At 36.7% G+C, this 12,338-nt stretch overlaps 1 protein-coding gene across 1 annotated transcript; it reads left to right on the top strand.

The window, feature by feature from the left end:
* The first annotated feature begins 240 nt into the window (after positions 1-240).
* LOC110412000 (PHD-finger and DNA binding domain-containing protein) lies at positions 241-11,356 on the top strand. The gene is made up of 9 exons (XM_021422396.2): positions 241-2,220; positions 2,328-2,942; positions 4,331-5,468; positions 6,256-6,544; positions 6,648-6,772; positions 7,727-8,187; positions 9,494-9,522; positions 9,696-10,349; positions 10,484-11,356. The coding sequence occupies exons 1-9, from the start codon at positions 668-670 to the stop codon at positions 11,188-11,190; spliced, it is 5,571 nt and encodes a 1,856-aa protein (XP_021278071.1). The 5' UTR covers positions 241-667; the 3' UTR covers positions 11,191-11,356.
* Positions 11,357-12,338: the final 982 nt, after the last annotated feature.

Genomic DNA, 12,338 nt, shown 5'->3' with positions numbered 1-12,338 from the left:
GCACATATGGAGCATAAATGCCATCTTAAATTTGCGCCGTTCTCTTCCTCCTCAGCTCACATGGACATGCACAACCTCCTCCCCATTTTAGCTGTCACAGAAGCATGGGAAATACCCAAAAAATGAACAAACCAGACAGAAGGAAATCCCACCTCTTTTGACTAGTCACAATCAAGTATGGGGTACTTGCTAACTATAAAAGATACATTTTTTTTTTAATATCAAAATAGTTCACTTCTTTTCTTCCCCACACCTAACATCCAACTCTCTTTCCTCCCTACTTCGGCTCTTCAAAGAGGCCTCATTTCTTCGTTAATAATAAAAAAAAAAGAAAAAGAAAGGGGAAAGCCAATTTATATTTCTCTCTCTCTCTTTCTTTGCACGTTAAAGGCATTTCCCTGTAAGAGAAAAGAAAGAATATATAAGTGTAAGGGGAAAAAACCCCGCAAATCCCCTCCCTTTTCTCTCCTTCTTCTTCGATTTCTCTAAAACCCCCTCCAAACCTTCTTCTAGACTGCTACTCGTGAATTTAAATCAACATTTCCCATCTGGGTTTTCTTTCTTTTTCTCTCCCCTTTTAGGCTCGATAGATATTTCCATTTTCAAAAACCCCGAAAAGAAAAAGAGAGGGGAGGAAGCTAAAAGGAAAAAACCCAAAAATGAGAAAATGGAGTTTGTGGGCAAGTCCGTGAAGAAAAAGTTCAAGGGATTTGGTATTTTCTCAGGAACTGTTAATTCATTTGATTCTTCATCAGGGTTTTTCCAGATCGTTTACGAGGACGGGGATTCCGAGGAACTCGACGTCTACGAAGTTGCTTCTCTTATCATGGCTGATGATTCTAACCCAACCCACGAGCCCAGACCCGACCCGGGGTTGGAGGTTGTCCGTGAGAAGCCGAGGGTTGGAAGGCCGAGGAAACGACGCCGTGTTGAGAGGAAAGTTCGCGTTTGTCCAGGTAATGTAGGGAAGGAAACCCTAGAGAGTAATACGAATGGGAATTTGAAAGGAAATGTTGATTTAAATGAAAGGTTTGTTGGGAATTTGAAGCAAAATGAGGGTTTTGATGGGAATTTGAGTGAAACCCTAGATGTGAAGGGAGTTGGGTCTCGAAGGGATTTGAATTTGAATTTGAATAATAATGGGAATGTTGAAATGAAAAATGGGATTGATTTGAATTCTTCTGGGTTTGATTTGAATTTGAATGATACTTATTATAACAATAATTATTTAGATGACGATGGGAAGTTTTGTGGTGGGGGAGAGAATATGAAGAAGAGAGGGTGTATTGATTTGAATTTGGACTTGAATTGCGATTTGGATGACAATATTGATGTTAATTGTGAAACCCAACGGAGGGCATGTGGTTTTGATTTGAATTTAGGGGTTGACGAGGAGATTGGTAAGGATGCTATTGATGTTAACTGTGGACGGCAGGGGCAAGGGAGTGAATCTACCACTTGTGCTGACATAGTTCAAGAAACGCTGAGAATGGAGCAAAGTGGTTTGGAAGAAGATGCTTGTAACAAGGAATTGAAGGAAGATCATTCATGTTTAGGGTCTATTGAAATCCTTGAGAAGGGGAGTGTTGTGGATAGGCATGTTGCCAAGGCTGATGATTGTCAGGGAGTTGGGTTAGAGGGTGTCCCTGAGCCTGGTACTGGAGTAATGGATGGGTGCCAAGCTGATACTGGAAGTTCATACAAACAAGGTAGTGGGCGGAGAAAGAGAAGAAAGGTTATAAATGATTTGGAGTCTACGACAGAAAGGGTGTTGAGAAGAAGTGCTCGCCGAGGGTCTGCTAAAAATCATGTTCCAAGCACACCACCACCTACTATGGTAACAACATTGGCAGTTGGTGATTTGTCAACATCTCCTTCAATTAGTGCAGTAACAGAGGAGAAGCCAGTTAGGTCAGGTCGTAAAGTGTCTGAAGAGCCTATTATTCTTCCTCCAAAGCTGCAACTACCACCATCTTCCAAGAATTTGAATTTGGATGGGATTGCTGTACTTGATATTTTTTCTATTTATGCTTGTTTGAGGTCATTTAGTACTTTATTATTTTTAAGTCCCTTTGAGTTGGAGGATTTTGTGGCGGCATTGAAGTGCCAGTCTGCCAGCTCATTAATTGATTGTATTCATGTATCCATTTTGCAAACTCTGAGAAAGCATTTGGAGTTCCTTTCTAATGAAGGTTCCGAATCTGCTTCTGAATGTTTGAGGTATTTTTATTCTTTTCATTCTTTTTCCTCCCGTCCTTGCCTTTTCAACATTAATTTTGTTTTCCAGTTATCAGTGTTTGATATTTCTTGTTGATCTTACAATGTAGGAGTCTTAATTGGGGTTTCTTGGACTCTATTACATGGCCCATTTTCATGGTCGAGTATCTACTGATTCATGGTTCAGGATTGAAATGTGGTTTTGATCTTACTAGTTTGAAACTTTTCAGAAGCGACTATTATAAACAACCTGCAGCTGTTAAGGTTGAGATACTTCAATGTTTGTGTGATGATATGATTGAGGTGGAAGCCATAAGATCTGAGCTTAATAGAAGGTCTTTGGCATCTGAGTCTGAAATGGATTTTGATCGAAATATGAACATTGAGGTTTCCAAGAAAAGAAAAGCTGCTATGGACGTGTCAGGTGGATCTGGCCTGAGTGACGAGATAGTTGATGACACTACAGACTGGAATAGTGATGATTGCTGCCTTTGTAAGATGGATGGGAGTCTAATATGCTGTGATGGCTGTCCTGCTGCTTACCATTCGAAGTGTGTAGGTGTTGTCAATACCCTTTTGCCAGAAGGTGACTGGTACTGCCCTGAGTGTGCAATTGGCAGACATAAGCCTTGGATGAAACCTCGTAAATCACCTAGAGGAGCAGAGCTTTTGGGCATTGATCCTCATGGTCGGTTATATTATAACAGTTCCGGTTACTTGTTAGTGTAAGTTCGTTTTACTCAACCTGTAGATATAGGTTATTAACTAAGACTTGTGGTACTATGCTATTGTTATTGTTGATGAATATATTTCTGTCCTATGAGTGGGTGTTCTCTTCTGGCTGAATGAAGAACAGTGAAAAAAATTTCTTGTCATCACTAACCTTGTTTGACCAGTTCATGACAAACTTCATGTTACCCAACATGTAGAAGTAGAAGGGTTATTCTATATGACATGATCAATGGTCTTTTTGGGAATTGCTGATGTCAATAAAAAAAGATTGTTTGTTTAATGGTTTGCTTGCTCCTAAATATTTAATCATGATTCTATTTTGAAATGATATTGTTGCACAGTTTTTCACCAAAAATTATAATTGCATAGTTCTGTTTGAATTATAATATCATAGCTTTATTTTCTTATTTATAATTTGAATTAGAGGGATTGCCAAAAAAAAAGGAAAACATAATTTTTCATCCAGATTTTAAGTTCTTTTGAATCAGACGAAGGCAACTTCAGAGTTTGTGACTTGCTACAATTAAATTATTTTTTTCATCAACCCCAAGGCATCAAGTCCTAAAAACAATTACTAGTTGTTAGGATTTTGTGTTGTTAATGATGAATTATATTTCTTTCTAATCAACTAACTTACTGCAAGAGTATTTTATGGCGTCATTTAGTTTCATATGGTAGATTTTGAGTTTCTGTATGTGTTTGTTTGGTCTATTTTCTGAAATTAGTGTCATTTGTCTTCCCCAATCTTTGTTTCTCTCTGCCTCCGTTGTTTCTTAAGCATGATACAAACATGTATTTTCCTCGTCTTTATATGAAGATGTTGGGCGCTTCTCATATAGCATGTTCTTCCTTGCTCAACTGGAATGTTTGAAATATGAAAATTTAGCAATTTCTACTCTTCGTCCAAAATATGTTGAATGATTAGGGGAATGGTGTTTTGTTCTTATTTTTGGCTTGCATTTAAGGTTTTTCCAAGACAATTGCCTATAGTTAAGTTAAATTTGTAAATATTATGCTTCTATTCCATTATTTGAAAGATCTGTATAAAAGACTTATATTGTATCAATTTGAAAAATCAAAGCAGATATAGCAAATTAATAAATTAAGGCTTTATGTAGAAATGTTGGGGAAACTGGAAGGTTTCAAATAAAAGTTTCCTTAAGATATTTTATTTTATCCAATTTTCACTATTAAGTAGGCTCTGATTGGTTTACCTCTTGTTTATTGGTTTGGCAGTTCTGTATTAACATAGAAGATTTGTATTTTAATTTTTTTTTAAAAAATTTTGGCACAAAAGATTATTAATATCATGGGTAATAATTCTCTTTTAATATGTTGTTGCTTCCGGTGTTACTTTGACATTGTGTTGTTGAAATTGCAGATTAGATTCATGTGATGCTGAGTACTCATTGAGTTATTACCACAGAGATAACCTCAATGTTGTAATTGATGTGCTAAAATCATCAGATATATTCTATCGTGACATATTAAAAGCAATTCACAAGCAGTGGGATGTAGCTGTTGGCTCAAATGGAGCTAGTAGTAACTTGGACTCTCTGAATTCTGTTTGTTCTGAGGCACTGATGAAGGGGCAAATTCCTACTGCTAGCACATTCCTGCCACCTCTGGCTTCTGGAGAAGCAAGTGCGATAAAAAATGAGACTGTTGATGATGGGAAACAGGAAGAGAAGGAAGTAGCTGGAAATTCTGGTCATCTTGATGTTGAGGTTACAGAGTTTGCCAACTTGTTGGATCCGGTGGCTGGAACTGAAATCCCGTATATAAGTTCTGAAGGGTCAGCTGAAACAATGCAAATGGGTTCAGTCATTCCTAACTTCCAGAAACAAGGATCTGCTGAGTTCTCAAACCAATCTGAGGTTCCAGGAAAATCCTCAAATCTTGAAGACTGTTCTTTAATATCTAAGGGTTTATATCAAGAAAGCAAGATAAAGTTAGCACCTCAGCGAACCCTATGTGCAATTAATGCAAAAAGAGGTGATGCATCACAAACACAGCCTGGGACTGGCTACTTGAACTACTATAGTTTTGCCCGAACTGCCTCATTAGTTGTAGAAGAGTTAATGTGTAAGCCATCAGAAAAGACAAATGAAGACTCTCAAAAATCTGTTGAGGAGATAATTGCAATGCAGATGAAGGTTATTTTGAAAAAGTCGAACAGGTTTCATTGGCCAGATATTAATAATTTATTTGTAGATGCACGCAAAGAAAATTGTGGGTGGTGCTTCTCTTGTAGATATCCAATGGATGATACAGATTGCTTGTTTAAAATTACTTCAGGTTGTGTCCACGAAGTTTCAAAAAGTGAGATGGTTGGCCTTCAGTCAAAGTGGAACAAAAAGGGCCATGTTATAGATGTCATATGCCATGTATTTTCCATTGAAAATCGTTTGCATGGGCTTCTGTCAGGTCCATGGCTGAACCCACAATACATCAAGATCTGGCATAAAAGCATTCTCAAGGCTTCTGATATCGCATCTCTCAAACATTTTTTGCTAACGGTAAGTATTTTTCGTCCATTCACTGCATAACTTGAAGGTTTGTTCACCTATGGTTTTTAGGGGGTTCAACTGAGCAGTTTATATGGCATGACCCTAAGTTCTGACGGACAGAATTTTTAAAGCCGATACCTTAAGACAAATCTGTTTAATAGTTCCTCCTAAGTCCAATTCAATCTCTTTCCAATATGCATACTTATTTTTTAGATGGTTGGTTTGGAATTTAGTTAAAAAGGGCTCTATTTTAAAAAATTGTTATTTGTTTTTCTTGATATGTGTGTGTAATTTGGAGTGGTGTTTAACCCTGGTTTCTGTGTAAATGAGATTGTTAAAACTGTTATTCCTAAAGGTGGCAATTGGTGCCCAGGTTTGGGTTATTTCAATTTTGACTTATTTGAACAGTGTTGCACATAGATAGTTGATATTAGAGTTGGATTGGGTTAGGTTAGGTTGGTCAGGTCTTTTGGGGTTGTGCAAACTTTTTCCACATTTTTATGCAAGCAAATACTAATCAAGTTCAGGTACTTTGGAGTTTGGCTTGTGGTCAAGTCTGAACCTTTAACTTTCTCACTGAATTTTGGTCGTTTTCAGTCCAGTTCTTAAGAAGGTTAGATGGGTTGTTTTGGTTAGGTTAGGTTTTACCATCTCAACTTCTCATTTTGACCTTAGTCATCTATCAACTGTAACCACTTAATGCATATAACTTTGATCAATAATCTAATATGTATTACTTCAATCTTATTCTCTCTCTCTTTGTGACATTATTCATGTTGTAACGGGCATGATACAGTTAGAGGCAAATCTACATCATCTTGCTCTTTCAGCAGACTGGATGAAACATGTCGATTCTGCTGTTACCATGGGTTCTGCTTCTCATATTGTGACTGCTTCAAGTCGTACGTCTGCTAAGCATGGGATTGCAAGAAAAAGAGGCAGAAGCAATGATGGTGAAAGTAACCCTACTTCTAATACTGCTGCAGGACCAAGTATTTGTTGGTGGAGGGGTGGTAGGGTTTCTCGTCAATTGTTCAACTGGAAGGTTTTACCTCGCTCTTTGGCTTCTAAAGCTGCTAGGCAAGGTCTGCATTTATCCTCTTTTTCTTCTAGTTATGCTGGTTGATTGCTGTTTTTTTTTAAATAACGGAATATGATTCTGATTTCTTTGAATTTTAAATTCTGCAGGAGGCGGCAAAAAGATACCAGGCCTACTCTATCCTGAGAGTTCAGATTTGGCAAAGAGAAGCAAATCTGTGGCATGGCGAGCTGCTGTTGAGTCATCAACTAGTGTAGAACAACTTGCTTTCCAGGTATGATTACCTGATGGCCTCATGTCTTATTGCAATAGGGAGTAGTAGCAGTTGATGCCAGTCTTCCTGCTGTGTATATTCATTGAATTGTAAATGAATGACTTCCACCGTCATGTAGTGTTAAGAATTTCTTCATTAATGCCTTCAAATTGCACGGATTCTAGACACACTGTCCTGAGCTTTAAAGTTTTACCTTTTTTTCCCCTTCTATGTTCGAATATTGATTCCTTCTCATGAGGCCATATAGAAAAGACTAGATATAAACCGAATGAGTTTGAAGTTTCGCTATAGAAGGTAGAATTAGTATATTACATCCAGAAACCAGATTACAATGCCAAAAGCAATAAAGTGGCAAAAATGAGAGGATGATCACCTTACATTGAAAGACCAGTTCATGTAGGGCTCTTATTGAACAAAAGAGATTGTCATCCTTCACCCATGGTCAAGCCATAAATGCAAGTTAGAGGTTGGAACTGGAAGGAAGATGGGTTTGACTATAAGCCAGGATTAGCTGGCATGGCAAGGTCTGGCTACTTGAGACATGTTACTTTTTGCCCTGTGGATCCAGTAATATTTAACTTTGGCTCGTGCACATCCACCTTGTCTTGTCCATACTGGATATGCTTGCATGTTGCAAAGTATGTATTAATGCTATTTAGTTCTAACATTTGTGGTGTCAGTTCTCTTAATTAATTTACACTGACTATGGTTCCAGTCTTTTAGCCATATTGCTGACTATGAATCCAGTCTTTTAGCCATATTACATTAATTTTAAAATGTCTTAAATAGACAGTAGGCGGTCTATAATGTTGTATAATTGGCCTTACATGGTTGATTTTTGCCTTGATTATTTGCATTTTCAGTTACATGTTTATGAGTAAGTTCGTATCAAAATTTTCATAAACCAGCCACTCTTATGAATGCTGGCTTATTTTTGTTATGTTATATTTTCAGGTAAGAGAACTTGATTTGAACATTAGGTGGGATGACATTGAAAACACTCATGCTCTTCCTATCTTGGATAAGGATTTTAAGAAATCAATCAGACTGTTCAAGAAATGTGTTGTGCGCCGAAAATCCATAGAGGGAGATGGGGTGAAGTATCTTCTTGATTTTGGGAAGAGGAGAATCATTCCTGATATTGTCATGAGATATGGGACTGCAGTTGAAGAATCTTCAAGTGAAAGAAAGAAATATTGGTTGAATGAAGCTTATGTGCCCTTGCATCTCTTAAAAAGTTTTGAAGAGAAGAGAATTTCCCGTAAGTCTAGTAAGATGATTTCTGCAAAATCTTCTGAGATCATTAGGGACGGAAAGAACTCATCAAAGAAAAGGGGGTTCTCCTATCTATTCTCTAAAGCTGAAAGATCTGAGTATTATCAGTGTGGGCACTGTAACAAAGATGTCCTCATCAGGTAGAAACAATCATTCTATTACTTCTGACTTCTTTATCATTTTTAATGGTGTCTCAGTTTCGTGGTATTGGAGGAAAGTTATAATAGAACAGACGTGACTAAGATTCCCTGTCCCAAATTTTATTGTCAGTCCTTGTATACTAAATTGCTAATAACTGAGAAGATTAAAAAAAAAAAACTTCAAAAGATATGTAGTGGTAGATATTGGAGCATGATAAAACTTCTTAACCTTTTTTTTTCCCCGGTGTTGATAAATAATTATCCCTTTTCAAGATAATAGTACTGACTAAATTTGGGAAGTATTTTATTTTAATTCAGAGGAATAGAATTATTTAGAAACTTCAAGTCTACCCGGTTGTTACTCAAGCACCAATAAGAGAAGTGCCAGGAAAGAATAGAAATAAAACCCTTCATGGACAAATGATTGAAAACTTTGAAATTCAGGGATACTGTTGTTTCTTTATTGCTGGCATGAGTAAAAAATGAAAATAAATTGGTTGATGTGATCTTTGAAAGAAGAAAAGAGTAATTGTCAGGGGATGTATTTGTACATTGGTCTAACTAGTATTTGTAGTCATATTCATTGTGTCTAAATATTTTTGCTCAAGTTCACTTTTTAAATTTAAAATATAAAGTTTGAAAGTAGAAATAAGTGAATGTTAATTATCAATTATAACTTTCTTCCTGAGAAGATATTAAGTTTCTTTTTTACCATTTCAAGTAAAGTTTGCTTAAAATTAAATAATGGGTCTTCCAAAATAAAAATGCAATATTTACTAAGATAAATGAAATGACCTTAATGATCAATTTTTCTAGGATTTACATGGAGCTCAATAATATTAAATATTATAATAGGACAATGTAGGAATAGAACAAAACTTAATGTCTCATTTCGTTCGAAAAGAAAGTTTATGGACATCTTTGCTTTTGTAAACAAAAATGTAATAGTAGTCATATGTGAAAAGTGAAAACTGTCTTATGGTTCTCAACCAAAGCAATAAGTAAATGTAATCAGGAAAACTAAACCGATTAAAATAATTTGTTTGGATTTTTGTCAAACTTGATAATATTAAAAGTTATGAAAGGACAAATTTGTAATATAACAAAAATTAATGTATCCTGGCATCTAAAAATTGGTCATTGATTATCAGAATAAGAGATCAATTTTTGGTTTGAATACACATTGAAGCATATACATTTGCATAGTTAAAGGTCTAATCATTAATGGTCTGTTGTCCCATAAATACCTTTTTTTTTAATTTACTATGTTTTGATTTTGTTTTTTGTTTTTTTATCAAATTGGCAGGGAAGCTGTACGCTGTCATATTTGTAAGGGTAAGTGGTGCTCTTCTATACTAAAGTCTATTTGTCCCGTGCTTATATACATGATATGCTTTTACAAAGTGATGCTCCGCATGCTTGATGGTTGCTTGTATAAGCGTCTCACTTGTCACATGCTTCTATGTGCATAATTTTTCACCTATCTGATTAGTTTGATATAATTTTAGGATTTTTTCATAAGAGGCATGTTAGAAAATCTGCTGGAGCAATCATTGCTGAATGCACGTATACGTGCCACCGATGTCAAGAGGGGAAGTCGAATGTTAATGCAAAAAGAGGGGGAAGTGATGCCAAAAGAGGAAAAGGTGACACAAAGTGCAGGAAGACCAACACAAAAAGTGCAAAAAAGCTGCCACAAAAAAGTAAAAAGGCCTCTACAAATTGCAAATCGATGAGGTCAAAAGACAATAAAAAGTCAATTGCAGTACGGATGTCACTGCGGTCACAGAAGGATAAAAAGGTTGCTGCCGGTGTGCCACTGCGTCGTTCACCTAGGAAAATAAAATACATTTCTGTGCAAAAGAAAAAGCCTGGTAGGTGCAAGAAAAGCAAACAGAAATCAAAGAAGAAGGCTCCTAAGAAAACAAAGATATGTACTTCTTGGCAGAAGAAGAGAACAAGGGCTTATCATAGTTACTGGCTTAATGGTCTTCGGTTGTCCAGTAAGCCAGACGATGAACGGGTGATGCAATTTCGTAGAAAAATGTTTTTTGCCCCTTCTGAACATATGACTGTCTCTCTCAATCAACCCAAATGTCTTCTTTGTTGTGAAGCAGGATATGCATCCAGTTTAAACTATGTTGCGTGTGAAATTTGTGAAGGTAATTGATTTTAATCATTTTTATATCTGTTTTCACTGTTGGTGGCCTATTATTATAAAGATGGACCGTTGATGCATAAAACTTTTGTTCTTTACATTTGTTTTCATAATATTCCTTTCATATGATTTATGCAGAATGGTTTCATGGAGATGCTTATGGACTGAATTCAGAGAACAAAAGCAAGATTATTGGATTTAGGTGTCATGTCTGCTGTAAGAGGACCCCTCCTGTCTGTCCCAATATGGTGGCCACTAGAATTGATGGATCTCAATTGGCTGAGATGCAAAATAGTGTTAGGACTGAATCTTCTGAGGAAGTACATGGTGCTTTCCCGTCTCCGTGTCATGTAAATTTAAAAACAGAGTCTCCTTCAAGTGAAACTCGTCAAGGTTTATTGGCAGATGATGAGTGCTTGCATAAGGAAGAGCAATTAGGTACCAGTTTGGAAACAAGTCAGGGTCCCATTTTGGAATATAAATTAGAATCAAATGGGACTTTACTTGATAAGAAGCAGGGTATAGATGCACAGCAAATTTCTAACAATGAATTGAAACCAAATACACTAACATCTGATGAGAAGGCTATGTTCGAAGAGAGTAGAATCAATTCAGGACATGTAACTGCAACTGCAGTCGATGAGGCAGAGTGCCCTTCCAACGATGTTCAGCTGAATTCATTTGAAACTGAATTGGCATCCTTGGGTCATGACAGCACCCATGATGTTCTGGTGAACACAACAACCATTCCAAAGTCAGTAGCAGATGGATGCTCTGCTGAGTTGCATCTGGATAAGTTAGCGGCATCAGTTGAATTTTTAGATGATGGAGGAAAAACAACTTAGGTTAGATTTATGGTTTAACATTTAATTGGTGTAACAAGACTGGGACTGGTGTAGAGGCTAGATTTATTGTAGGGCTAGAGTTACATGTAAATTTTCTGATGTTGAAATCATGGAAGATTCTTAAACAGTTAATTGGAATGATTCATTTCCAACAGAAAAATAAAAAGTTTATTTGAGCCTATGAATCGTAATGCTCTGATCCATATGAAGATTGCTTCACTTAATTGCATTGGTTTTAAGGTTGAAAAGAGTGGCAGGAAGCATGTCTGGGAGAAGCCATGAGAGCTATAGGCCAGCCTTTCTCACATTTCTACAACCCCATGGCATGCAAGTTGATGGGTGATCTAGTGGCCTGTCATGATGACATTATTTCATTCTCTGGAACTGGTTGGTTGGCCTGATAAAGTGCAGGTGACAGTCACCTCTTAACCTTTTTTCCTTATTATTGTTATTGTTAGTATTTTTGGTAGGAGCCATGGGTTTACTTATTGGATCTTTGACTGCTACATTTAGTTTTGAATTCTGGTTGATATGAGGCCATATATTATGAATGTTTTATTGTCCCTTTTTTTCCCTCACTTGTTCAATATGATCCTCATAGGTGGCCGAGCATAGTAGGTTCTGGCTTAGTTTGTTGTTGCTGGTGATTGTTATTTTATCTTATCACAGCTAATTCAGATCCTAGAGGGTAGTTTAATTTCCTTCCATCTTCTTTATTATTGTACTTTTTTATGGGAAGGGGCTGATTTTTTGAATGCATGATTTCTGGTGTCAATGTGTCGTAAGTTAGGATTGTATCAAAGAACAAGCTTGCAATGTGTTATAGCATGATTAGTAGCCGATATGTAATACCTTCTGCATTGTTGCAAGTTTTTTCCTACAATTCTTGTAGATAATGATGTAAAATCTGGTCAAAATTAATTATATTTGTTCTCTGTATGGCGTTCTTTCCTTTTTTTTTGTTTGTGCTTTTAGAAAAAAAAAAAAAGGGGGGGGGGGGGGGGTGGGAGGAAGAGTGGGGTAGTTGTTTGGAAGACAATGAAGCACTGAGAGATTTAGAGCCCTCCCTCTGTACCCTGCCCTTATCTAGTAATGAGGATCTTTAGGCATTTGTTTCTTAAATCTTCTCATGAATCTCATCCTGTGGT

The sequence above is a fragment of the Theobroma umbraticum genome, unplaced genomic scaffold, assembly GCF_002168275.2.
Source record: "Theobroma umbraticum cultivar Fairchild unplaced genomic scaffold, ASM216827v3 scaffold_95.0, whole genome shotgun sequence".
NCBI classification, from domain to species: Eukaryota; Viridiplantae; Streptophyta; class Magnoliopsida; order Malvales; family Malvaceae; genus Theobroma; species Theobroma umbraticum.
This window is presented reverse-complemented; position numbering and strand designations above follow the sequence as displayed.

What these genes read in the sequence shown, in the direction of transcription:
- LOC110412000 (XM_021422396.2), top strand. Translation starts at nt 668, where the DNA reads ATGGAGTTTGTGGGCAAGTCCGTGAAGAAAAAGTTCAAGGGATTTGGT. An exon ending in TTCTAAAGCTGCTAGGCAAG is followed by an intron (nt 6,545 to 6,647) that starts GTCTGCATTTAT and finishes TAAATTCTGCAG; the next exon opens with GAGGCGGCAAAAAGATACCA. An exon ending in AACAAAGATGTCCTCATCAG is followed by an intron (nt 8,188 to 9,493) that starts GTAGAAACAATC and finishes TCAAATTGGCAG; the next exon opens with GGAAGCTGTACGCTGTCATA.